The sequence below is a fragment of the Lissotriton vulgaris genome, chromosome 5 (genome assembly GCF_964263255.1).
Source record: "Lissotriton vulgaris chromosome 5, aLisVul1.2, whole genome shotgun sequence".
NCBI classification, from domain to species: domain Eukaryota; kingdom Metazoa; phylum Chordata; class Amphibia; order Caudata; family Salamandridae; genus Lissotriton; species Lissotriton vulgaris.
Genome location: NC_141693.1, coordinates 427,751,932 through 427,778,835, shown reverse-complemented (window position 1 = coordinate 427,778,835; position 26,904 = coordinate 427,751,932). Strand labels below are relative to the sequence as shown.

Sequence of the window (26,904 nt, the reverse complement as noted above, 5' to 3'; positions counted from 1 at the left end):
ACCAGGATAGGTTTCTTGCAAAAAGGGAGCAACCTAAACATAACAGACAAAAAAAGCACGAAAAGGAGGCACAATTTCGTTTTTTCCTGCTGTTAAGTTCTAGTTTATTGTATGTCTAATCAAAGAGAACTGTATGGTTGATGATGAAAGGAAAAGAAATCTTTTATTTTTATAAAGCCCTCACCCACCAACCTAGTTGGTGGCATGCTTCATCATCGGGCCCACATGGTTATGCCGAATGTCCCAGCCTGTATTGCAGCGGAGCAGATAGATTACTGAGTGTGCAGTGATGGTGTCGTGAGAGTGATAGTTTAAAAACTGTCCAGTGGTCCCATTACCCAAAGGAGTTATCTTTAATGTTTGATCCCCTGGCAGTAGTAAAAACAAGGCGGTTGATGTAGGTGGAGTAGTATTAGGGTACTCCTGCATTCAGTGGGTGGTCTACATGTTTCAGCCAGGCCTTTTGGTATAAACTGACTTTCCTCAGGACCTTAGCGATATGTGAATTGTGAGATCAGTACTAGCTTTTGTGTTAGACCAGAAAATGTGTTGCACTCGCTAAGGTGCACTGTGTGTGAGAGGGGCGGGTTCCCTCTAAAGGCATTCCTAAACAAACATACAGATTGGATATTAGCATGCTTTGCATGATCACGTCAATGAGTAATAGCCGTGGTGTCCGTGAGGATAACGGGAATTAATGCGAGGTGAAACATAATGGTGGTTACCGGTATATGGGCTACTGTGTGTGGTAGTAATATCGGTAAAGCATACATTGGTGAGAAGAGATAATAAATAAAAAAACTTTGTTCTCACATAAGCGAGTGCCCCATGAGTTTCCGGCAGGGGTGCTGGCTCTTAAGAGAAAGAACAAGCATTTACAATGCAACGGTTTCGCCTTTGGAAAAGTTAGAGCTATTGGCATTGTAAATGACAACATTTTTATTTATGTGTTGGCTTTGAAAACCTAAATAAATGGCATTGTTATTTACAAAGCCAGTAGCCTAATCTCTCGCAAATGCGACACCTATTGCATTTGACCCAGACACACACACACAAAACTGGATCACAAGAAGGGAACAGAGGCACACACAAAACCGTGTCACAAGCAGGCAACAGAGGCACACACAAAACCGGGTCGCAAGCAGGCAACAGAGGCTCACATTTTACTAGCAAGCTCGCCTTGGAAGAAAAGTTATTCACACAGCTTGGAAATGTGCATGGTGGGGGCCCTGTTCATACCACGCGCCCCCTTCCAACTTTGAATAAACTCTCTACAGATAAATACTGATAAAATGGCCCAAAAATATATTTGAATACATAGAGACAGAAATGTTAAAAAAATAAAATCGGGAGCCTTCATCATAACTTTACCATTTAAGGTCAAACAAACTGTTGACAATGGATACAGTTATCCCAGTACTGTAAACTTTCCTTGGTGTGTATCAGGGCAGCAGAAAGCGATACACATTATCAATACAAAGAAATATGACAGGTGTACGTTGTGCAATCTAACCTTCTCCATAAATAGTTTTCAGGTATTATTCATACAGCCACAGATGTTAGTTCTGCTCTCAAAAGTATTACAGTAACCGCTCAGGGTGCACATTCTTCATGTGGATACAGTTGCGAGTGTGGAATCGTCTTTCAATCAGCTTGTCTTATCATTATGGACTAGCCTGAGATAAATTGGTTAACCTTTGATCTACCAAAATGTGTATGTTGAATGTATAAGTGTGGTGGGAGTAATCCATCGTGAGTAGATGTCTGTAACGCTACAAGTTAACTAAGCTCGTGTCCTAGCGCCACGTTTTGCTAGGTGTTGCTAGATCTGCTGTCCCCCCTACCTGCTGTTCCGATTTGTTCTGTGTAGGGTGCATCACACCGTTGAGGTCCCTGACAATTATAACTGGGTTGTCTGAAATCTGAACTGTCTCGTGGACTGTTGGGATGGGGAACTACTCTTGCCCCATGTTTGGGTGTAAATTGTCGCTATAGTCATAGGCTGGCCTGCCCATTCTCCCACCACGATCAGGTCACCTGCGACTTTGTCTATTTGACCATCTTTTCCCCAAATTTGTGTTTGTAATGCAATAGTATGCCACCTCTGGCTTTCTTGGTAGGCGCAGTTGCATGATATTATGTAGGGAAGCACTTGGAGAGTAGTTGGTCCTTGTCTTAGCTGATGAGTCTCTTGTAAGAGACATGTATCTGCTCCCAGTCTCATAAGCTTCCCAAGGATGCTCAGACGATGTATGTCACTATACTCAATTGTGTGTTTCTACACATCGCATGTGCAAAGGTGTGGGGAAGTGCTGTACAGGGTATCAAACGCGAGAAACGTAGGCAACATAACTTATTAATAGTGCATCTAAACCAATATTAACTATTTGCACATCTTTCAGTGGGAGGAAATGGCTTGTAGGCGATCCCTGTAGTACGTTGCTACTCTCGCCCTGCCCTGATGACACCACTTCAAACGAGTGAGACGTATGGTAGCCATGAAGCAGCAGTGAAGTGTGTTCAGACCTCGGGTTTGTTGATTCACTAGCCGTGAACAGAGACAGCACAAATCCAGACTGAGAAAACATCTGTCCACGGAGCCAAATCAGGGTTAAAAGAGTTACACAGACAGCGGGACGGGGGGGGGGGGATAAAAGGGCATAGACAACAGCCCTAGGGTGTGTAGGGTGTGTAGGGGGCTTGTACTGATGACGTGGGACTGGTAATGCCGGTCGTCATGGTGACTAAATTTAGAAGTCCCCGTGATGCCCATATTGATCTTGGGAATAATTTTAAGACCCAAAAGTGAATAAAAACAGAGCATGTGGGACAGAGATGTGTGCGTTCTAAATGGGAAACAGTCCTTGGGTGCCCATGCGTATGCTTATGCTTTACCGATATTACTACCACACACAGTAGCGCATATACCTGTAACGACCATTCTGTTTCACCTCGCCGTTAATTCCCATTACCCTCAAGGACACCAGGGCTATTACTCATTGACGTGATCATGCTAATATCCAATCTGTATGTCTTTGTCCTGTATGTGTTTAGGAATGCCTTGATATCACTCTCACAATACCATCACTGCACACTCAGTAATATACCTGCTCGGCTGCAATACAGGAGTTGTAGCACACCTGGGACACATTTGGTGTCACCGGGTGGGCCCGATGATGAAGCATGCCACCAACTAGGTTGGTGGGTGAGGACTTTAAAAAGAAATAGGATTTTTCTTTTCCTTTCATCATCAACCGTACAGTTTTGAGCCTTCTATCACGTCCAGTTAGACTAGTTCTCTTTGATTAGACATATTACCTCTGGGGATAAGGACTAGTTCTCTAATCCTCCCTCTCTTTTTGATATTGAATACTAGTTTATTTTATGACATCTATAACTCAGGACTTAAGAGGCATTTGTACAAATTCACAGCCTTCACTCTAGGGTTACAATAGTTCTTGATGAATGTGAGTGTTTTCAGTATAAATGAGTGGTGGTAGTGCAAAGGATTGAATTAAACATGCCAAGCGAACCCAGTTTAACAGCAGTTGGCGGTATCCAAAGCCGCAGAAATATCTAATAAAATTAATGTGGCGAGTGCATCCTGGTCAACGCTTTGCACAGGTCATTAGATTCAATTGTTATTACACTGTGTGTTGCGTGATGTGCAAAATCCAGCCTATAGAGAATGGAGCAGGCTTACTGACTTAACAAATTGGGATAATTGATTTTTTTTTTTTAAACTGCACGCTCCAACATTTTTTACAGATACAGTAGCTAAGAGATTCGCCTATAGTTGTCAGTGCTTTTACGGTCCTGCATTGTCTTTTAAGTACTAGAACAATGCATACTTTCTTCAGTTCACCATGTACTCAGCCATAATAGGGAAGTATTAATAATATACTGTACAGAAGAATAGAATTTCAGGGGTAGATCTTTATGCCACCTGGCTGGCAAAATATGGACACCGGAGCTGCATGGCCTTCTATTCATTTATATAATTTTTAAACCTGAATAATTGATCAAATAAATTAAGCGGGGATTATAAAGTACCTTTGACGTATGGAGGATATTATATGTAATAATTGGATAGTTGGATATTTCAAAGTCCTCCTCACGTTTGTTATACCCATTGCATATCAACTCCCTATGAACCTGTCCACCTGTTTATCAGGACTGTTCTTCAGGTTATAGTTATCTGCGATACGGTATGCAGAGTGGTTGCTATTTTGTAGGAGTTTGATTATGGACTCTGAAGATCTAATTAAAAAGATGGTGTGCCAGAAAATTTGATGAAGGATACTGAAGGACTTTCAAAAGCTCAAGGGGTCTGAGAAGTTTGACCCTACAGTAGACAAGCATGACTACTTAAAGTCTTTCAGGGATGGATTTTGCGCTCCATGGTTTTTCTTTCTAAATATCCTTACAATCATAATTGACATGCATACATTTGGAAGCAGCATGGAGTAATAGGGAATGGAATCTATATATGTGGCAGACTTCTCCAGTGCTGGTGTAAACGAACCAAGAAAACCGAGAAGGTTATTGTTATGAGATTTAGGGAAGCCACATCTGAATTGTTAGGGATCCTCCTCCATGAAGTCGATGATGAAATGCCAGCATTGTGTTTTAAAATCGCCAAGTGATCATCAGCATAAATTAAATGAGTTGTGATATAAGTTAATTTTCAAAGTATCCTTACTTTACTAACATTAGCAGCTTACCTTTATTAATTAACTACCAGAAATGGCGTTTGTTCGAGAAAAGTGTGCATAACCAGGCCTAGGTCACTATCTAGGCCCAAAAAACATACACGGAAAATTGATATCTGTCACCATTGCGGTTTTCTTTTTTTATTGTAGGGAGTATATTCCTGACATGTTATGGTGTTTTAGAACTGTGTGTTTGGTAGTTTTCCCCTCAATGTACCCATTTATAGTGAACAGATTTTATACGAGTCAAGGACAGGAGAGGCTTACCCATAGGGAAATGCCGATAACTCTCAAAGTTGATAGATTGCAGGCAAAGTCCCATCACGTGTGAGATAGAAAATGACATGTGGCTGAGTAGGTCTCAGGCCCTTCTGAGGTACCAGCCTTTAATGGCGTGTATTTAACTTTTTACCAGACTGCTTCCCTGCTGATTCATCAACTTCCTTCCATGGTAAAGAAAGGCAAACTAAAGTTAAGCAGTGTCGGAACAGAATCTCATTGTATACACTGCCAAATACGAAAAACAAAAGTTAGTTTATTTTAGATAAAAATGATCAAACGGAAATACCTGTGTTCAAAAGTACAATAATATATTCATCCAGGTTTATAAAAGATGGTATGTACCTTTTGATTGACAGATTGAAGGTTGTTGGTGAATACCACGGGCTGTAGTACCGTCGAGCTACTGTACAGACCTGGCACCAGAAACTCACTCACTTCAGCTTGAAGTGGCATTTCCTCCTGCATCTATATTCCCCCTGCACACTAGCTGCCACGTTGCACCCACACTCTCTCCCCTCATACTTCCTCCACTGTTGTACCTAGGTAATCCATTCTGGCGACCTGCTTAAACTCGGTGGCTGTACCTTGTCTGCACCTTGATTTTGCCATTGTGGGCCCTGCTTTATTTTGCAGTGTTATATCTTATGTATTTTTGTATTTTACTTTAGTGGTCTATTTCAGTACGACTGAACAAAGTTGATTTGACTTGACTATCTGACTGATTCTACTCCGTATTGTGGTGCAATTCCCCAATCAATTCCCCCCCATCTTTCATTGCCAACACTAGTCAGGAGTAAAATTGAAAACTTCCGTAGGCTCCTGGCTAATGTAAGCCAGTATGGGTTCTTCCCTTGCAAGGTCATCCGCTTGCCATCCCTTCCCTGTTCAATCTCCACAGACATGCATCTCTTCCACAGACGCCTTCTGTTTGCGAGCAGTAGCAGGTCATTTTTTGTAACTTAGTATTTATCAGGATGCCAAATTGCTTACCATAGTATTCAGATCTACCCATTGCCGCCCACATACTCTGTTGAAAAGCTGTCTCACTTCACCCTTTAGGAAAAAAAAACCAAGGCAACAAAATACGTTTTTATCAACAGCAAAACCACCATCTGCTGCATCCAGATACTGATCCTCAGCCGCCCCCCCCCCCCCCCCCCCCCCCCATCCCCCATATTCTGCATTGGAAGGCCCTCCTCAACAACACAAGGCCAATTTACCATAGTCTCTTCTTTCAGTTTGAAGACATCTTCCTGGAGGATGATGATGCCTGGCTTCCTTCTATCCTGAGCATATTTTAGCCATGTTGTCTCAAAGAATGGCAAGATTTATAATATATATCATGTGTATGTAATCTTTGTGCGTCTTCGTTTCGATTTAGCTAATCCTAACCTTCAAAATTAACTTCATCGCAGCAAATTTTTTCAAGTTTGATGAATTGTGTTTAGTTGTTAATTGGGCACCAATAAACAAACTTTTCCTCCCACTCTCTTCTACAGGGTTTCTTCCTCACTGTATCCCCTCCTTCCGTCCTAAAAGTTGCCTCCCAAGCCTCTGAGAAGAACAAGCTTTTTGGGTTGAATTTGTCGGCGCCCTTTATCAGCCAGTTTTTCAAGGAGCCTTTAATGCAAGTCATGCCATACGTCGACATCCTGTTCGGAAATGAGACGGTGAGTTGAGTTTGGGGATGAGCACTTGGGAGGAGACAGACCCACCATGCCCTCTGTTAAACACCTCACTCCTTCTAAAGGAACTCCATGTAGATGCTGCAGCAAGGTACTCCTAGGGTACAATGTGCTAGGACAATCCCAGAGTGAGGAATGCCAGCTCTTCGCCGACCTCTAATGCACAAGCCTTCAAATGTGTGCATTTTTTTGCTAATAACTTAGCTATGTCCTGCATGGTCAGCATGCATCTCCATTGTTACAAGATTACATTTTATTGCTGCAATGTTGTTTTGAGGAACTTAGACTTGCGCCTCTGCCTTGAATTGTTTTTCCCCTGTGCTTTCCCAAACCTGATTGCAAGGTATTCTGAACAATATCAGCACAAGCTTTTATGTATTAATTCTGTTCCACATATTAAGATGTTTGGTTTTTCCTCCCCCCGGTTTTATCAAGTGTGGAAGAACCAAGCAAGATTTCACATAAGGATTTGGCTGCTGCAGCACATTCCACGGTGATTCTCCTTGCGAACAAGAAATGCATCCTCTAGTCTACTACTCACATACGGTAGCCCCCTTTTTGCTAAGAGCTAATTACAAATGTAAGCAGTCAGACCGGGTGTGGTTTCGCGAACAGAAAAATCAGTCCCATACAGAATGTCTCCATTTCACGTGGTTCTTGCTCATAATTGCACGCTACAGAGGGTGTTTCATCGATAGTAATAGCAAAATATTAGGCACTTTACCCGTGGCCGAATACCACGTAACGGTCAATTGGGGACATTGTAGTGCTTTTGAAAATATCAACTTATTGTCTTACGTGGTGAGAGAATGTTAAATGTTTTGTGACACCAGCATTTCTGCAAGCTGCTTTTTAGGTCGCGCCTAGAACAGTGCATGCGATGTTGCTCGACTTTTAGAAAAGGGGAATTTGAAAGTGCTACCCAGGATTTGCAGGCTGGCTACAAGCTTGAGTGCGCGTTCACGCGCGGCCATCTGCCTTTCCTTTGTTGTCATGGGTAATTAAGCGCCTCCTTCGGGCGCGTGCTTGAGCAGAGGCGCCATATGGGCGCTTGATCGCGTTCACTTTCGCGTTGCGCAACGGCCGCACATGCACCACTCCCTTTATACTGTCTCTTGTTTTTCCAGACGCGGTATTTACTGCCCTTGACATTAGAATACTGTTCAGAAAGATACAAAAAGTATCAGGTGGTGGTCCAGTATTTGGGCACTAAATCTGACAACATTTTAGGGTATTTTCCTTTCTGTAGTAGGTGATCTCTGTGTATAGTCATAATCTAGTGAATAGTCCCGCCCTGCAGAGGTTTAGGGTTTATCGTTTCATATTGTCAGCCCAGTAGTATTCTGGAACTTGTAGTCCTGATTGCAGTCATGGTGAAGGCTTGTCATGGCTCAAATACCAATATGCAAAGAAAAAAACGTGCCCCTGATGCGTTACTCAGCTCATGGAATAGGTACTCTTGAGAGCTCTGCAGTAGTTCCAGAAATGTAAGCAAGTGAGGGCAAGATTGCCTCGACGATTTAAAAGATTGTTTATTGACATTTTCAAGTAGAGTAGCCATGTTATGGGCTCGTTCTTAAAACTGAAGGAGTAGTTTCTGTCCTGTAACTCCAGTTCTGTACAGTTCTGTAGTAGGGGTATCTCTGTTATAGTCATAATCTAGTGAATAGTCCCGCCCATGTGCGTGGACCCCAGCAATCAAAAATAATCTCTTAAATTGTCAAAATAATGCAGAAACTGCAAAGACACTTAAGAGAGAATTTAAAGACAAATAATGCAGCCTATATCCACAGGCTACACTGTCCAGTACTTCAACTAGAAATTCCACCAAAAAAAAACACCACACACAGTACATCCTGCTAGTTTCTACCATAGAGAAACCTGCCTCCCCCAGTCAAAGACTCAGGAATGATAGAGAGGAAGGTAGGGACAGACAAGCCCCATAGGCTGCCATTATGTGGCTTAAATAGGATACTGTGCCTTTAAGAGAACTTTCCAGAACTTCTCCCAGTATCCCAGAATGCATAGCAGGTCCCTCTACTTTCAGTTCTTTTTTCCGGCTCCTGCTTACAGGACCCTGGCATTGAGCTCTCCCTTTTTCAAGGGTTTATTGGGCTTTTTTTTTGGCACTTTTGACTTCTAAAAGTGTTGCAGTTTACTTCTTGGTGTTCTCTTCTCCTGTTTTGTGCTGTTTTTAGGCGTTTTAATGCCTGGCCTTTTTGTTAAGTGCCCAGCATGTGAGAGGAAGAAGGCCAAGACTGACCCCCATGATGTCTGCATCGTGTGCCTCCCAGAAGATCATGTCCCTGAGGATTGCGTCATCTGCAAGCAGCTTTCTGCTCGGACTCTGAGGGACAGATTGAAGATCAGGCTGGCTGGCCTGGAGGAGAGGCGTCTGCAGGCTGCAGGTGGGTCTGGGCAGGCTGGGAAGGTTCCCTCTGCCTCTGCCGAGGCCCCTGGGGGGCTCCCCAGGGGCAGGAAGTCCGGCAAACGGTCCCTGTCTCCGTCGACGTCGATTGCATCGACGACGACGTCGAGAGGGATGACGGCGGTGTGCTCCCCTTCTCCCCGGGGCTGCGGGTCGAGACGACGTGATGACTCGACGTCGAAGGAGAAGCCGCCGACGTCATAGTCTTCGTCGACGTCGAGGTCTTCATACCGACGTCGAAGGCAAAGTGACAGGCATCGGCGCTCGCCGTCGAAGCGGCACCGACGCTCGCCGTCAAAGCGGCACCGACGCTCGCCGTCGAGGCGACACCGTCGATCGAAGTCAAGGCACCGGTCGACGTCGAGGAGCTCCTCGACGTCGAGAGCATCGAGAAGACGGCGACGTTCGTCGTCCAAGACGGAACGCTCGACGTCGAGAAGACGGCGTACGACGTCACGGAAGACGTCGACGGTCGACGCCGACGACGAGAGGGTCGACGCCGAGGAGACGGCGATCGACGCCGGAGTCAAGGAAGCGTCGTTCGACGCCGGAGAAGCGTCGCTCTGCGCACAGCAGACAGCGGTCAGCGTCTAGGAGTCGGTCAGCCTCTCCGAAACAACGCAAGAGGGATTCTAGTCCCAGGAGTCACGCTGCTTCGAGCGGAGGAAGCAAGAGGAAGCGGTCGCCTGCTGATGGGATTGGCTCTCCGCACCCTTCGCCGAAAGGGTCACCGGGCTCGGTGTACTCGGAGGTATACACACCTTCTCAGCCCAGGACTCCGCCTCCTCCTCCTGTTCCTAAGGAGGATCCTCCGCCCAAACCACCACTGCCTTCAGGAGACCCTCCTCCGCCTCCGGTCCCTCCACATGGGCCCACCCCGCAGCCGAAGGTTCCTCCTCCGAGGTCCACTTCCCTGCCGTCCCTACCTGTTCCTCCTAAGGGGACCCCGAAACCGAAACCCCGTGAGGAACAGACGAAACCCAGTGAGGAACCGAGGAAGACCCCTCCACGTAAACCGAAGGAGCGTCCACGTGCAGGCAGATCTCGTTCTCGCTCTGGGAGGAAGGAAAGATCGCGACGCAGATCATCCACGAGGTCGAGACACCGCCGTAGGAGGCGCGAGTCTCGCTCACACACGAGGTCCTCGGGGACCAGGGACTATTCTCCCACCCTATCGGGGTCACCGGACACGAGAGTGTCCCCGATAGATGACCTGGTGGCGTTCCATGACATCCTTTTACGGGGCGCGGCGAAGTTGGGCATATCCCGAACGGTGCCCACTCCGAAGACATCAGTCATTTTTGAGACTTTACATCAGAAACATCTGTCTCGTCCTCTCCTGCCCCTGGTGCCGGGCCTGGAAGAACCGGCGATGGCCCTGTTTCTCACCCCTGCGGTGACGAAGGCGGCCCCTTCAAGATTACTGAAGAAGTACCGGGCCCCCGATTCGGATCCGGCCTTTTTAAGAACGGAACCTCCTCCTGACTCGGTCATTGTGACGGCGGCCCACAAGCAGCATGCCACCACTCCGTCCTCCACGGTTCCCCCGGATAAGGAGTCCAGGTGGATGGATTCGGCGGGGAGGAAAGTCTGTGGCACTTCCGCTACCTCCATGAAAGCGGCGAGTGCCACGGCACTGTTGGGCCGATACGACCGTGCCCTCTGGGACTCCCTCGAGCGCTTTGCGGAGCATTTACCTCGGGAGCAGCGGGAAGACTTCGTGGAAGTACTGAGTGAGGGGATGCTGGTGGCAAACCAGATCATCAGCGCGGCAGTGGACTCTTCCCTGTTGGCCGCTCACGGATTTTGCCACGGAGTCAACCAACGGCGCCACGCATGGCTCCGGCTTACGTCCCTGAAGCCGGATGCTCAGCAGAGGGTAGCCAATCTACCGTTCTCCGGTGAGACCCTCTTCGGGAAGCATGCGGACGACGAGATGGCCCGCATAAAGGCGGAGGCCGAGACGCTGACGGCTGTAGGCCTGGAGAAGCCTAAGGAGACCAAGAAGCAGTACCGCCCATTCCAACGGCGGTTCGGCGGGCAAGGCCGAGGACGGGGACAGGCTTCGGGACAATCGCAACAGCAACACCAGTTCCGTAAGCCGTTCCAGAAGCGCCAGAAGGGCAGGGGAGGCCAGCAGTCGGCCCCAGCGCCCAAGGGCCAGGCGGGGTCTAGGCCCTAGGAACCTACTTCCCCCGGATCTGTTACCCACTCCGGTAGGGGGAAGCATTCAATTTTTTCTGGCAGAGTGGAGAAAAATTACTCAGGACAAGTGGGTGCTGAATATTGTTTGCAATGGATACAGTCTTCGGTTCACCAGCCCTCCTCCAGCTATTCCCCCGGTCAGCTCGCAGTTTCAGCTGCGCGAGCTTCAGGCGGAAGCGGATATCCTGTTGAGGAAAAGGGCGATAGAAGACGTACCTCGGTCTCAGAGAGGAAGAGGTCTGTACTCCCGGTTCTTTCTGGTTCGCAAGAAGGACAAGAACGAGTTCAGGCCCATTCTGGACTTACGACAGGCAAACAAATGGATTCGCAGAGAAAAGTTTCGCATGCTGTCGTTGCATCAGATTTACCCTCAGTTGCAACAGGGAGATTGGCTATGCGCTATAGACCTACAGGATGCTTACTTCCATGTGCCCATTGCACACAAACACAGGAAGTTCCTGCGGTTCCAAGTCGGCACCGATCACTATCAATACACAGTACTCCCATTCGGACTGAAGTCTGCGCCGAGAACATTCTCGAAATGCATGGCGGTGGTAGCAGCACACCTGAGGAAGAACAAGGTGTTCGTCTACGCGTACTTGGACGATTGGTTGATCAAGGCATCCTCCTTCTCGGAAGCGCGAGCACACTTCCAGAAGACGTGCGTTCTCTTGAACAAGCTGGGGCTGCACATCAACATGGCCAAGTCTGTTCCGACTCCAATGCATACAGTACTTGGGAGCCTCCATCAATACGCTGTCAGCAAGCGTGTCTCCTTCGGAAGAGCGACGATTATCACTCCTTCGGAAGGCTCAGGCTCTTATGACGACTCAATCTACAACAGTGAGGACGGTGTCTTCTCTACTGGGATCGATGGCCTCTTGTATCTTCCTGACGCCACAAGCACGGCTGCACATGAGACCGCTGCAGGAGTGCTTGGAGGACCAGTGGGATCAGAGGAGAGGATCTTGGGACGACAAGATTCGCCTGTCACTGCATGCTCTTCAGTCTCGGAAATGGTGGTGTTCGGCGGAGAATCTCCTCAAAGGGGTTCCATTTCACAAGGACATTCCCACGCAGACTGTCGTGACGGATGCGTCTCTTCTGGGATGGGGAGCGCACTCCGGGACTCTACGGATTCAAGGCACGTGGTCCCCGATGGAGGCCACGTATCACATCAATTTCCTGGAACTCAGGGCTGTTAACTTGGCGCTGAAGGCCTTTCTTCCGTCCTTCCAGACCAACTCTCTGCTTGTACAGACGGACAATACCACCACGATGTATTACCTCAACAAGCAGGGGGGCTCGAGATCGCGCACTCTGTCACAGGAGGCGCAGACGATCTGGCACTGGCTCCTGGCCAGAGGACTGACGATAACGGCCACCCATCTGCCAGGTGTGCAGAATGTTCAGGCAGACGCACTGAGCAGACTAGTTCAGGAAAACCACGAATGGGTCATAAACGACAAAGTACTAGGAGAAGTCTTCGCAAGGTGGGGAACTCCAGACGTAGATTTGTTCGCCACCGCCGAAAACAGCAAGTGCAGAGACTTCGCCTCCAGGTACTTCCAGCAAGGGACGCTGGGGAATGCGTTATGGATCGACTGGACGAACAGCTTTCTGTACGCCTTTCCTCCCATTCCCCTGATTCCGTCGGTGCTCATCAAGCTGGCCCGGTCCAGGGCTCGGATGATACTAATCGCACCGGAGTGGCCCAGGCAGTGGTGGTTCACGGACCTACTTCACCGGTCTCTCCTTCCTCACATTCGGTTGCTGTGCAGGCCGGACCTTCTCACGAAGTTCGGGGGGACGGATGTTACACCCCAACCTCTCGTCTTTGAGTTTGGCGGCATGGCTCCTGAGATAGTGCAATATGGCCATCTGAATCTGCCCGACGATTGCATGGACATACTGAAGGAGTCCAAGAGACCTTCCACTCGGACTTCATATGCTTACAAGTGGAAGAGGTTTTGTATCTGGTGCCAGTCTAAGAACCATGATCCTACGACCTGTAAGGAAGATGTCATCCTTCCTTACCTTTTACATTTGGCGCAGTCTGGCCTTAATGTGCATTCCATTAAGGTTCATCTGGCTGCATTGACTGCCTACAGGAAATGCCCTACACAGACTTCCTTTTTCCAGATCCCCGTGATCAAAGATTTTCTGGAAGGATTGAAGAAAGTATTCCCTCCTGTCAGGCTTCCCTCGCCTTCATGGGAATTGAATGTGGTGCTGTCCAGATTGATGAAGGAACCTTTTGAACCTATTCATAAGGCTTCGTTGCAGCACCTGTCCTGGAAGGCGGCGTTCCTCGTGGCCATTACATCGGCCCGCAGGGTGCGTGAAATTCAGGCGTTGTGTTGTAATGAACCTTATACTGTATTTCATGCTGCTAAGGTTGTTATGCGTACTCACCCTAAATTTCTTCCCAAGGTTATTCCTGATTTTCATGTCAACCAGACTATAACTTTGCCTACGTTTTTTCAGAACCCTTCATCCCCAGCGGAGAGGTCTATCCATTCTCTGGATGTTAGGAGGGTGTTGAAATTTTATCTGGATAAAACCAAAGATATTCGTAGGTCTGACCAGTTGTTTATCAATTATGGATCGGTCAGGACGGGTCTTGCGACCTCTAAGCAGTCCATCTCTAGGTGGATTGTGTCCTGCATACAATTGTGTTATCAGAAGGCTAATAAGACCTTAGGAGGTAAGCCTAAGGCTCATTCCACCAGGGGCAAAGCTGCCACGACGGCTCTGCTCCGTAACGTGCCGATTGCTGAAATCTGCAAGGCAGCCACTTGGAAGTCGGTTCATACCTTTGCTAAGCATTACTGCCTGGACACTGACGCCAGGGCAGACGCTCAGGTTGGACAGGCTTCGCTGCGGAATTTGTTCGCACAATAGTGGCATTATGTATTTATTCTCCACCGCCGCTTTGTTGTGGGGATGGGCTTGCCATTCTATTCACTAGATTATGACTATACACAGAGATCCCCTACTACAGAAGGAGTAGTTTCTGTCCTGTAACTCCAGTTCTGTAGTAGGGGTATCTCTGTTATAGTCATAAGCGCCCGCCCTCCTCCCCAGTGGAGATTTCTCATCATGTAAGGAATGCGACAGGTCTGGCGTGCTTCGCCTTCAAAAAGAACTGAAAGTAGAGGGACCTGCTATGCATTTTGGGATACTGGGAGAAGTTCTGGAAAGTTCTCTTAAAGGCACAGTATCCTATTTAAGCCACATAATGGCAGCCTATGGGGCTTGTCTGTCCCTACCTTTCTCTCTATCATTCCTGAGTCTTTGACTGGGGGAGGCAGGTTTCTCTATGGTAGAAACTAGCAGGCTGTACTGTGTGTGGTGTTTTTTTTTGGTGGAATTTCTAGTTGAAGTACTGGACAGTGTCGCCTGTGGATATAGGCTGCATTATTTGTCTTTAAATTCTCTTAAGTGTCTTTGCAGTTTCTGCATTATTTTGACAACTTAAGAGATTATTTTTGATTGCCGGGGTCCACGCACATGGGCGGGACTATTCACTAGATTATGACTATAACAGAGATACCCCTACTACAGAACTGTACAGAACTGGAGTTACAGGACAGAAACTACTCCTTCAGTTTTAAGAACGAGCCCATAACATGGCTACTCTACTTGAAAATGTCAATAAACAATCTTTTAAATCGTCGAGGCAATCTTGCCCTCACTTGCTTACATTTCTGGAACTACTGCAGAGCTCTCAAGAGTACCTATTCCATGAGCTGAGTAACGCATCAGGGGCACGTTTTTTTCTTTGCATATTGGTATTTGAGCCATGACAAGCCTTCACCATGACTGCAATCAGGACTACAAGTTCCAGAATACTACTGGGCTGACAATATGAAACGATAAACCCTAAACCTCTGCAGATGCATCTTGGAGGGATTGTTATTCCAGGTGACACACTAACACCAGGCAATTTATAGCACACGTCACACTGACCTGGCCAGGTCTGGACCCCTTCTTCCCACGAAGCAAAGTGGGAAGAGCGCCAGGGGCCACATTTGCCAACCACTACCGGGGAGGCACGCTCTGTGCACGGTACCACAAATCCCTCGACACCAGGAAGAGACTTAGAGCATCGACTGGACTTGTAAATTAGTAGCACGGCGCCCTGACACCCCCCGTGGATGCAAACTTCAAGACAGACCTCCCAAGTCCTTGCTGTGCCATTCACTTCTGCCTACCAGGGAGCCATGAGGAAGGAACGGCTGAGTGACCGAGACAAGGCGGCCGCAATCTTAGAACAGAGCAGATTGTGATACTCTGAACTGAAAGTGATAACTAACTGGCAAAAAGTGAGATTTCTATAATAATTAGTAAATGTAGCTCAAAGAAATACTTTAATATTGTGTAAAAATGTTAACCAATAATTTCTGAATTCATTTTATATATTTCATGTACGATGCTTGAATTTAATGGCATCATTCTAATCTTCCTAGGTATATGGGCTTCATTTGAGGAAAAAGATGTAAAATACTCTATTATCCTCCTATGGCTTCTGATATGTATGGTGTTTTTCCTTGTGAACATTTAGGCTTTAATACTAAATACATTAGAGTTCTATTTTGGTTTTAAATTTAACAGCGCTGGCTGCACACTGCCCTGCTGCAATTCCTGAAAGCACAGCACCGTACAGCTGCGGGGGGTAACGACCCAACACCCGTATCTCACCCCTGTGCCGTTTTCAGTCTCACAGCATGTGAGTCACAGGCCTTCTCTCTTCCGCATACAGGAGCCCATCCTCCTAAACTCTGCACAGCATGTTGGTCGTGCAGATCCCTAGTCTTGTTTGAGTACAGGCTTGGTGTTCTATGACAGATGTTTACTTCTAGTGGAGATGGGTCACAGATTTTGTGAGGCAAGAGAATATGCTGAGGTCTCCAGTAACAGCGTTGATGAATACTGTGTTATTGAACTAATCTTGGTTACGAGCTACTAACCTCACCCCTACTCATCTTTGGGGTCGTAATATTTTCCTTACTTTTGTGATAGGATATTGCACCTGGCTGGGCATGGAGTTTGAGATATTTTGAAGTGCATCTCCAAAGGGAAAAAAACGATTACTCCAGTATTGGAACTTTCATAGATTCCCATGCATGAATCATTCTCCGTCGTCGATATGGGAGTCCCTGGTGTGTGTATATATAAAAATAGCAGTACAAATCAAAAACTAGGCTTAGGCCCATTCTAGTTTGGTAACATATCCACCTCCTTTTTGTAAAAGAGACCAAATAAAATCAACAACCAATCCGATTAGCTTCACCCTGTATAACCTTACTGAGAGAACCTCCGATTCTCTACTGCACGTGGTGCTAGGGAGTCTAAACTGAGCGGTGCTCAGTTTTACCTTGATACATCTATTCCTAGGGTTTTTTCAAGAGCTTTTCTTCAACTTTATTATTCAGCTTCGTTCAACGTGTCTGAGAAGGAGAAAAAATGACTTTTTAGAGCTTGTGCCACCTGCTCTAATAAGAGGCTTTATGTGGATTGCATCTATTGCCTGTATCCGATTTACAAGGCCATAGATTGCAAGGTATGCCATACTTTTTCCACCAAAACCTTGAGGGACCGTGAAGGACGTCTCCTGGCCTGGCTCTAGAAGTTAAAGTCCAGGAGGGAGCCTATCTCCAGTGTCGACAGTGAGGGGGCCTCATCAGCTGTGCCTTCTAGGAGATCTCTAAAAAGGGTGAGATCTGACCCTTCTTTTGAAGACCGTCCTGGGAAAGTCTCTAAAAAGACCTCTCATGGGTCTGACAGGCAAAGTCCAAACAAATCTCCTCACCAAGGTGTAAAGAAGAGGGAAGGACTTTCTACTATAGAGACTGCAGTGAGGAAGTTGAGCTCTGTTCCTCCATCTTCTCCTGACAGAAAAAAGGAATTCAAAAAGCCTTCTTCTGTTCCCTCTGAGGGAAAACTTGTAAAGAAAATTCCGCCGTCGATGACTCTGCTGATGACACCGTTGACTAAGAAATCCTCCTCCTCATCATCATGGTCTTCGTCGACGCGTTGCGGAAAGGTAACATTTCCTCCGTCTTCTGTGACTCCAACGACAGGATCGTCGACAAGAGTCTCCTTGCCTTCACCGACGGTGCAGCTTTCATCGTCGAAGGCGGTGATGTCTGATGCGGGGTTGTTAGTGATGACGAAGATTTCGTCGACTAGGATGACGGCCGCGGTTAAGACGTTGACTAAAACGACTGCTTCGACAGTGTTGACAACGGTATCGGTGACGATGACAACATCTACATCGTCGTCGACGACAGATACAATTTCTGCTGTAATCATCAGGAAACGTCACATTACTCCAGAGATCACTTCCCCCAGCAAAGTGACACCTCTGCTACCTACTCACCTCCTAGAGGAGGAGGATTTGGAGGAAGAAAGTCAATATGGCTATGCACATAGCCCTACTGAACTGTAGGTTAAGTGCCAAGAGTTGGATTCTGAAGATGGGTATGGGGATGAACAGGAGTATGATCCTCCCCAGGACTATCACAGAGGTTATCATGAGGAGATGGTCTGTATGCCATCCTCCTTGATTTCGGACTTACAGTTCATGTTCTCTGACTATAAAAAGAGATTTCCAATGCCATCTCCAACGCAGGAACACGTTTCCATTCCCTCTCTTCCTTCTGCAGGGCCTTCCACGCCTCGTCTGCCACCACCTCCACTGCAATTGATAGTGGATCCACCACCTACAGTGCCTCTTGTCCAGGATGATACCTCGGATGATCTCCCAGATCCGGACAGGGAATGGGATTACATTATCCCTACTCCTGCTTCCCCTTCTCCTATGCCAGTGGATTCTCCCCCGGGGGACTTAAGTGGTTTCCATTATTTGTTAGAGGGCAGCTAAAAGATTCGATCTGCCTATGCCATTGGTGCAGTTGTAATGTTTCTTGTATGACTTTAAAGAGCCTTTTAAAAGGTCGCTGAGGGCAATCCCTATTGTTGGTCACGTTTGGGAAGAGGGACTCCAGGTTATGAAGACCCCAGCTACAGTGGTCCCGATGCTTCCTCGTTTAGAGAAAAAAAACAAGGCCCTTGAGAACAGCCCGGCTTGCCTGTTGTGCCAACCGAAGCCGGACTCTGTTACTTCCTAGGCAGCGCATAGGAAATCTAAAAATCCAGCTGCTCTAACAACGCCTCCAGATAGAGAAGGCAGACGCTTGGCCAATGCTGGCAAAAGGTTTTCATCAATGTCCAGCCTGCTCATCAAAGCGGCTAATGCTTTAGCCATCTTAGGGTGCTACGACCCCCAGATGTGATGTGACCTCTCTCCCCACCAACTGCCTCAGGACAGCAGGGCTGAAGCAAAAAAGATTCTCCAGGAAGGAGAGAGGTCCTCATCGGAGTTAATTGACTGCGCAAAGGACATTGCAACAACTGCTCCTTGCTGGAGCAGCATTCCTTAGACTCCAAGGATGGCTTTGTGCTACCTCGTTCAGACCGGAGGTTCAAAACAAGTTTTTAGATTTTCCCTTTGATGGAGAAGCGCTCTTTAATAAACATATAGACGATGCACTCCACCACATTAAAAAAGACAGACCCTGCTTGTTCATTAGGGAAGCTGTAGTACTGCAAGGTCCCCTTTTGGGGTGCAAGAGACGGAGGTCTTCCCTCATACAGAGGAGGGTACCAGCAATAACGTTACTCCTTGTATACGCCTGCCTCTCAGTCTTACCATCTGCAGTATGACCAGCAGCAAGGACAGTCCTCATCTTATTCAATATCTACGAATCGAAGAAGAGCAGGACGCCAGGGCAAGGAGTCCTCTAGGTGCCAGTAGTGGCTGCCTGGCTCGGTCCCTCCTCCTCATGTAACACCTGTGGTGGGAGGATATCGCAATACTTCCAATATTGGCAACGAATAACATCGCATCGTTGTGTTCTCAATATCATCCAATTCGGCCACAAAAAGTTTGTCCATACTCCGCCAACCAAGCCCCCTCGTGCCATAGCAACAAAACATATTAGTCTCCTGCGTTTAGAGGTCCAACAGATGCTGCCGAAAGAGGAAATAGAACTGAGGGGAGAGGGTTTCTACTCCTGGTTCTTTCTAGTTCAGAAGACTGTGGAAAAGTGGCGCCCTATTCTAGATCCGAGGGAGCTGAACACCTATCTCATCAAACGGTCTTTTCGGATGGTCTCCTTATAGGACATTCTTTGTCTTTTTAAATTCACGAGATTTCATGGCCACTCTAGATCTAGAGGATGCATATTTTCATGTTCCCATTCATCCATCGCACAGGAAGTTCTTTTGCTTGACAGTGGCGAAGAGCCACTTATCCAGTATTGGGGTATCTTTCATAGATTCACATGCCTGAATCATTCCCCGTCGTCGAGGCGGGAGTCCCACAGTAAAAAGATATACAATAGCAGTGCCTAAAATTTTCTTGTAGTAGGCTGGAAAAGTCTAAAGTCCTAGCTAGGCCCAAAACCTAGCAGCCTATCTACCTCATTATGTAAAAAGACCTGAAATAGTAGCCTCAGCCAATCAGCTGTCCTCACCCTTTAGAACCTTCCTAGCTCAGGCAATTCTCCTCAGATTTTCACCGCACTTCGTGTGTAAGGGAGTCTCCCTGAGTGCCTACTCAGTTTTTTTGTCTCTTTTTCTTCAAAATGTCGGAAAAGAAGGCTCTTTTCAAGGCTTGTGGAACCTGCAAAAAGAGGGTCCATGTGGACAACAAGCACTCTGACTGCATCTATTGTCTGCACCCCTCACATGTTGTGAAGGATTGTAGAATTTGCCGTACCTTCCCTTCAAAAACTATCAGGGATAGAGAGGCAAGGGTTCTTTTGTGGTTTAAATAATCTTCCACAGATGATGAGGACAAGGCCTCTACCTCCAGCAAGAGAGCCAGATCCAGAGAGAGCTCTTTACCTGAGAGGAAGAAGAAACTTAAACCCTCTCATAGTCTCAGAACCCTCAAAGAGTGCATCATCTCCTTCAAGACCGTCCACTGTGAGTACAGCCCAGACTAAAACTGTTTCTCTGGTGTCTATTCACACTACTACTTTGACTTCTACCTCTTCAACTTCTTCTGCTATGGTCACCACTTCGGCTATTACTTCTCCTCTGGTGTCTGCTGAAATGTTGTCGTCGCCTGTGAAGCCTTACTCGACTAAGAGCCAGTTGCCGTCGAAATCATTGTCGTCTGTCCCGTCGACTAAGATCCCTTCAGCCATGTCGACTAAGGCCCCGTCGACAAACGACAGGCCCATCGACGCCAGTTCCGTCGACTTAACACCTCATCGACGTCCTCGTCGACAATGGATTAGTCGACGAAGGCACCATCGACTGCCTCGTCGACGAGGATACTATCGACGGCTTCGTCGACGGCAACATCAATACCGTCAACGACATCTCCGTCGACAGAAATGCCATTGACGGTCCCGTCGACGACAATTCCAATGACAACAGGTTTGTCGTCATCGACTTCTACGAAAGCAATGGCATCAACTCATCTGCTGCACAGTACACCTCCAAATAGGGTGCAATATACCAGTTTCCAAATGAAAACTTATCAGAGAGACTACTCTCACATTTCTCCACTCTTACCATAGCACCTTTTGGATACATATGTGGAGGATGATTCGGATGACGGCGAGGACGATGAGGGACCTTTTGGGGATGCCCGTCACCCTTCACAATTGAACATCAATTATCAGGAGGAAGAGGAGGACGATGACCAAGAGCATTATGCGAATGAAGCCTTGTCAACGCCATATAATTTGCCCCATACCAGACCTCCTCGTTCAGAGGACACAAGTCATCTGCCATCTACTTTAACTCACGACTTACAAGCTATGTTGGCAGACTATCGCCAGAGATTTCCTCCAACTCCAGTTACACCTTTTGTGTCGCCTGTCCCAGTTGACATGCCAAGGCCTCCTTTGCCGCGAGCTTCATTGTCACCAAGGCAGGATACTGGCCCTACACCCAAAGGTGACACGGATACCTCTTCTCATGATGAGGATGGCAGGGAAGAGGGCGAGTTGCCAGATCATACACCTACGGATCCGTGCGATGAGTGTCATTCCCATGCCTTCACCGCCTGTGCCACGTCCGTCAGATTCTCCGCCTGAGGATATTGGCGGATTTCATAATATTATGCAACGTGCGGCTAATAGATTTGAATTGTCTGTCACAATTGAGCAATCTGACTGCTTCTTGCATGACTTTAAGGAGGGGTATCGCAGAATTACCAGAGCTATCCCTATTATTGATTACATATGGAAAGAGGGCCTCAACATAATGAAAACGCCCGCTTCCATTCCGGCAGTCCTTCCAAGAATTGAGAAGAAGTATCGAGCGCCACCTGATACTCCATCTTGCTTATTAGGACACCCTCGACTGGACTCGGTCATATCTCAGGCAGCACAAGAGGTCCAAGAACCCTTCAGCTCCTATTTCAACGCCACCTGACAAGGAAGGCAGGAGACTAGATGCAATAGGGAAGAAATTCTCTGCAAATGCAGCAGCCTCCATTAAGGCAGCTAATTCATTAGCAATTTTGGCCCGTTATGATAGACAAATGTGGTCAGATCTGTCTGAGTTCCTTGATCTGATCCCTGAGGATCGTCAACAGGAGGTACGCAGGATCGTGCTTGAGAGAGAAAGGGCGGCATCGGAAATCATTGATTGCGCCCTTGATATTTCGAACACCAACTTTAGACAATTGGCGGGAGCACCAGTCCTCAGACGTCAAGGTTGGCTCAGGGCTACCACCTTCAGACCGGAGGTCCAAACGAAGATCTTGGACATGGCGTACGATGGAGATTCACTTTTTGGGAAACACATCGATGACGCTTTGCTGGCAATAAAAACTGATACGGACACTGCAAAATCACTAGGTACCCTACAATACAAGAGAGGGTCCTTAAGAGGAGCAAGAGGCCGTGGTTACTCCTCCAGAGGAAATTATTCCAACCAGCAAAATCGACCGTACCAGTCTCAGTACAAACAACCGTACTATCAATCATCCTACAGACAACCTTCCTCTGGTAGTTTCTCTGGTCAGGGAGGGAAACGGCGCTCAAACAATCAAAGGCGCGATTCCAACAAGCGCCAATGAGCTTTGCCGGACGTTAGTCCTTCATCCTCCCCTTCCCGTGGGCACCAAAATTTCTGCCTTTTTTTAACAGTGGCGGAAAATAACTTCGGATCAGTGGGTCCTGGATCTTGTTAGCAATGGACACACTCTGGAGTTTTTGCAGAAACCACCAACAGCGCCGCCCAGGGGTCCCCCTCCCCCTCGTCTTCACTTACTATTCAAAGAGGCCTTAAAGATGCTACACAAGAATGTGATAGAACAAGTTCCTGCCTCTTAGAAAGGGAAAGGATTTTATTCTCGTTTCTTCCTCATAGAGAAAAATTCAGGAGAGTGGCGTCCAATATTAGATCTGCGCAAGCTCAACAAATATCTAAAGAAACAGAGTTTTCGCATGGTAACGCTATCAGACATTCTGAATTGTCTCAACAAAGGGGACTTTATGGCTTCTTTGGATCTGGAAGACGCCTACTTCCACATCCCTATTCACCCAAAACACCGCAAATACCGAAGATTTACAGTGGCTGGCGTCCACTTTCAATTCAAAGTGCTTCCATTCGTCCTAAAATCGGCGCCAAGAATATTTACCAAATGCTTAGCCCTGGTGGCGGCCATGCTGAGGTCACAGGGAATACAAGTTTTCCCATACCTCGACGACTGACTATTAAAATTACCATCAAGAAACTCCACGATGGAAGTGGTCAAGAGTTCCATCTCCCTATTCTCAAATCTGGGACTGACCCTCAATTCAAACAAATCTCAGCTTCAACCTCACCAGGAGTTGACCTTTCTGGGAGCGGTGTTGGACACATGCCAGTGGAAAGCGTTCTTGACTCAGGAGCGGCAGAACAAACTGCTAAAGCTGGCAAAACAAATATTTGCAAGGTCACTTTCGGTTCGAACATTTGCTTCCCTTCTAGGGATGTGCTCGTCTACAATCAGCCTCATCCCTATGGCGAGACTCGGAATGAGGCCACTGCAGGAGAAATTACTTTGACAGTGGAAGCAAGTCGACGGATCGTTCGACAACCTCATCAAAGTAACATCCAAGATGAAGCAAGCCCTTCTTTGGTGGTCGAAGGCGCACAATTTGTCATCGGGCCTCACATTTCTTCACGACATACCAGAGTTCACCCTGACAACGGATGCTTACATGGAAGGTTGGGGAGGTCACCTCCAGGACCTTCAGATTCAAGGGCAGTGGTCTCATCAGTACCGGCAGAAGCACATCAACAGCCTGGAGCTGAGAGCCATTTTTCTGTCCCTACAAGCCTTCCTTCCAAGGATTGCGAATTCGTCAGTGCTGGTGCGCATGGACAATACCACCAGCATGTATTATATAAACAAACAAGGAGGAACAAAATCTCTCACCCTGTCGCTGGAAGCTCAGGAAATGTGGGAATGGGTCATACACCACGGCATATTCCTCAGAGCAGAGCATGTGCAAGGTGTCCAGAACTCTCTAGCCGACAACCTCAGCAGGGCTGTCATGAATGGGAACTCGAGCAACATCAAGTGGAGAGGATCTTTCAAACATGGGGAACTCCAACACTGGATCTGTTTGCCACGCAGCAGAACAGGAAATGCTTATTTTATGCCAGCAGGTTTCCTCAACAGTGGTCAAGGGGAAATGCCCTTTTGATGAGATGGTCTGGAATATTTGCATACGCTTATACTCCGATCCCGCTCATTCCGAAAGTACTGCAAAAGATGAAGGAACATTGCACTCTCATCCTCATTGCTCCCCGTTGGCCAAGATAGTATTGGTTTCAGGAGCACCTTCTACTCTCCCAGCAGCCTCCACTTTGTCTCAAGCCGACAGTGTCAATGTTAACAAGACACCCGGATCCTCAATCACTGCACTTGCACGCGTGGCTCCTGACTTCTTAGAGTTCAAGGATCTTAACATCTCCTCAGACTGCAGGGCGATTTTATCACAGGCCCGTGCGTAAAGTACCATCAAGACATATCGTTTTAAGTGGAAGCGATTCTGTTCCTGGTGTTGAGAAAATAATGTTCATCCAATTCAAGCTCCACCTGAAGACATCCTTCCTTATCTGCTGTCCTTAGCTAGGGCAGGACTGGTTTTCTCGTCCATTAAGGTACATCTGGCGGCAATATCCAGATTCAGAAAGAGTTCCAGCAAACCATCATTATGTTCATCTTTGATCAAACAATTCCTTAAAGGGCTATTCCGAGCTTTTCCTCCAGTTCGGCCTCCTCCTCCTGAGTGAGATCTCAATATTGTTCTGTCCCAACTTCTAAAAAGGCCTTTTGAACCTATTCACAAGGCAGAGCTGAAGTTTCTAACTTGGAAAGTGGCTATCTTACTGGCTCTCACTTCAGCCCGCAGAGTCAGTGAGATACAGGCCTTCACGATTGCACAGCCTTTCTTGCAATTCTCTAGAGACTTTGTGACGCTTAGAACCAACCCAAGATTCATCCCAAAGGTGCCGACCCAATTCCACATCAATCAACCTGTCAAGCTCAAGACTTTTTTCCGGACCCTAAAACTCCGGCAGAGAAGGTTTTACATTCCCTAGATGTGAAAAGGACATACGCAAATCTAATCAGCTTTTTGTTGCTTATGGTCAAGCCACCTTGGGTCAGGCTGTAACAAAGGCAACTATAGCTAGATGGTTGTCATCTACAATTCTCTTCTGTCATGACAAAGCTAATAAACCTTTAACAAGAAAGGTTAAAGCGCATTCCACCAGAACAATGTTAGCGTAGATGGCCCTTTTCGCTGGAGTGAAGCTGGAGAACATTTGCCGAGCTGCTAAGTGGAAAAGTGTGCACACTTTTACGAAGCACTACTGTCTGTAGTCGGCAACTCATGATGATACAGCAGATGGGGAAGCGGTGCTGCAGCATCTTCTTCACTAAGGTTAGACTCTTTATAGTCTTTTATTCTTCATTTGACTGTTTTAAGCATATGTATTTCATTATGATGTTTTATTCTTTTCAAACGCTGTCCTAATCTGTGATGTACTTTATGAAGGTTTTTGATGCATATGTTATGTAAACAAGTTTGTGCTCTATAACCTTCCAGGTTGTGTGGGGGTGTATACGATTTTATTTTGTCTCCCAACTTCCTCTAACGACAGACATGATGTCACTGCTTGCTACTCTGATTCAGGCATGTGAATCTATGAAAGATACCCCAATACTGGATAAGAAAACAAGTTACTTACCTGTAACTACGCTTATCCAGTATTGGTATCTTCCATAGATTCACATGCACCCACCCTCCTCCCCAGCAGGGCAGTTCTGTTTTATGGATACTTATTCTCACTTGTGCTGGGAAAATCTGAGGAGAACTGCCTGAGCTAGGAAGGTTCTAGAGGGCGAGGACAGCTGATTGGCTGAGGCTACTATTTCAGGTCTTTTTACATAATGAGGTAGATAGGCTAAGATTTGGGCCTAGCTAGGCCTTTAGGCTTTTCCAGCCTACTACAAGAATTTTTTAGGCACTGCTATTGTATATATTTTTACAGTGGATGATTCAGGCATGTGAATCTATGAAAGATACCAATACTGGATAACCGTAGTTACAGGTAAGTAACTTGTTTTCTTTCAATTCAGGGACCTCCCCTTCGGCCTCAGATCAGCACCAAGAGTCTTAACGAAAATACTAGCTCCAGTGGCAGCTTGTCTAAGGAAACCGCACCAGGTTTTCCCATACCAGGATGACTGGTTTGCTAAAGGCTCCAACCAATACGGCAGCCGAGAGGTCGGTGGCAGCTTGTACAAAACTGTGCAGGAGTCTGGGTCTTACCCTCAACGCAGAAAAATCAGATTTGTGCCCTTCAGAGCGCCAAATTCCTGGGAGCCGTATTGGACACGTCCCAGATCAAGGCTTTTCCTACAGTGGAAAGACCAGCAAAGCTAAGGTCAATGGCCCACCTACTTTGAAAAAGGTCACTTTCAGCTCCCCTCTACAAGTCCATTCTGGGATCCGTTTAGTCCTCCATTCCTCACTTCAGGTTACGAATGCGCCCCCTTCAAGAACAATTGGAGTTGGACTTGCAGTGGCGCCAGTTGGAAGGATCTTTCGAAGTCATGATCACAATAACGGCACCAATGAAGGAAGCTGCCTCATGGTTATCTTGCGAGGAGAACATTTCCCAAGGTTTCTCCTTCATGGAGACCCCAGCTCCTCAAATAATCACAACAGCTGCATCGCTGGAAGGCTGGGGCGCAGTTTTGCAGGACCTCCAGATAAGTGGTTGGTGGCTGCACCACCATCGTCTGTTACACATCAGTCTGCTGGAACTCAGAGCAATTTGCCTAGCCTTGCAGGCTTTCCTCCCAAGGATACAGAATTAGTCTGTTTTTATTAAGGACAGACAATACTACGGCCATGCATTATATAAACAAGCAGGGCGGCACAAGATCTTGCCTGCTATCAGCGGAAGTTCAGGCTGTCTGGGAGTGGGCGATCTTGCATGGAGTCTCACTAGAGGCAGAGCATCTCCCAGGGACGCTTAATGAGACCGCAGACAC

The 26,904-nt window shown here is 47.1% G+C and overlaps 1 protein-coding gene across 4 annotated transcripts in view; it reads left to right on the top strand.

The window, feature by feature from the left end:
- ADK (adenosine kinase) overlaps positions 1–26,904 on the top strand; it is a 723,202-nt gene that overhangs the window by 544,702 nt on the left and 151,596 nt on the right. For all 4 annotated transcript variants that reach the window (XM_086921819.1, XM_086921818.1, XM_086921821.1 and 1 more), the window contains one exon: positions 6,494–6,664. In XM_086921819.1, the coding sequence (XP_086777945.1) occupies positions 6,494–6,664 (171 nt within the window). The remainder of the gene's footprint in view (positions 1–6,493; positions 6,665–26,904) is intronic.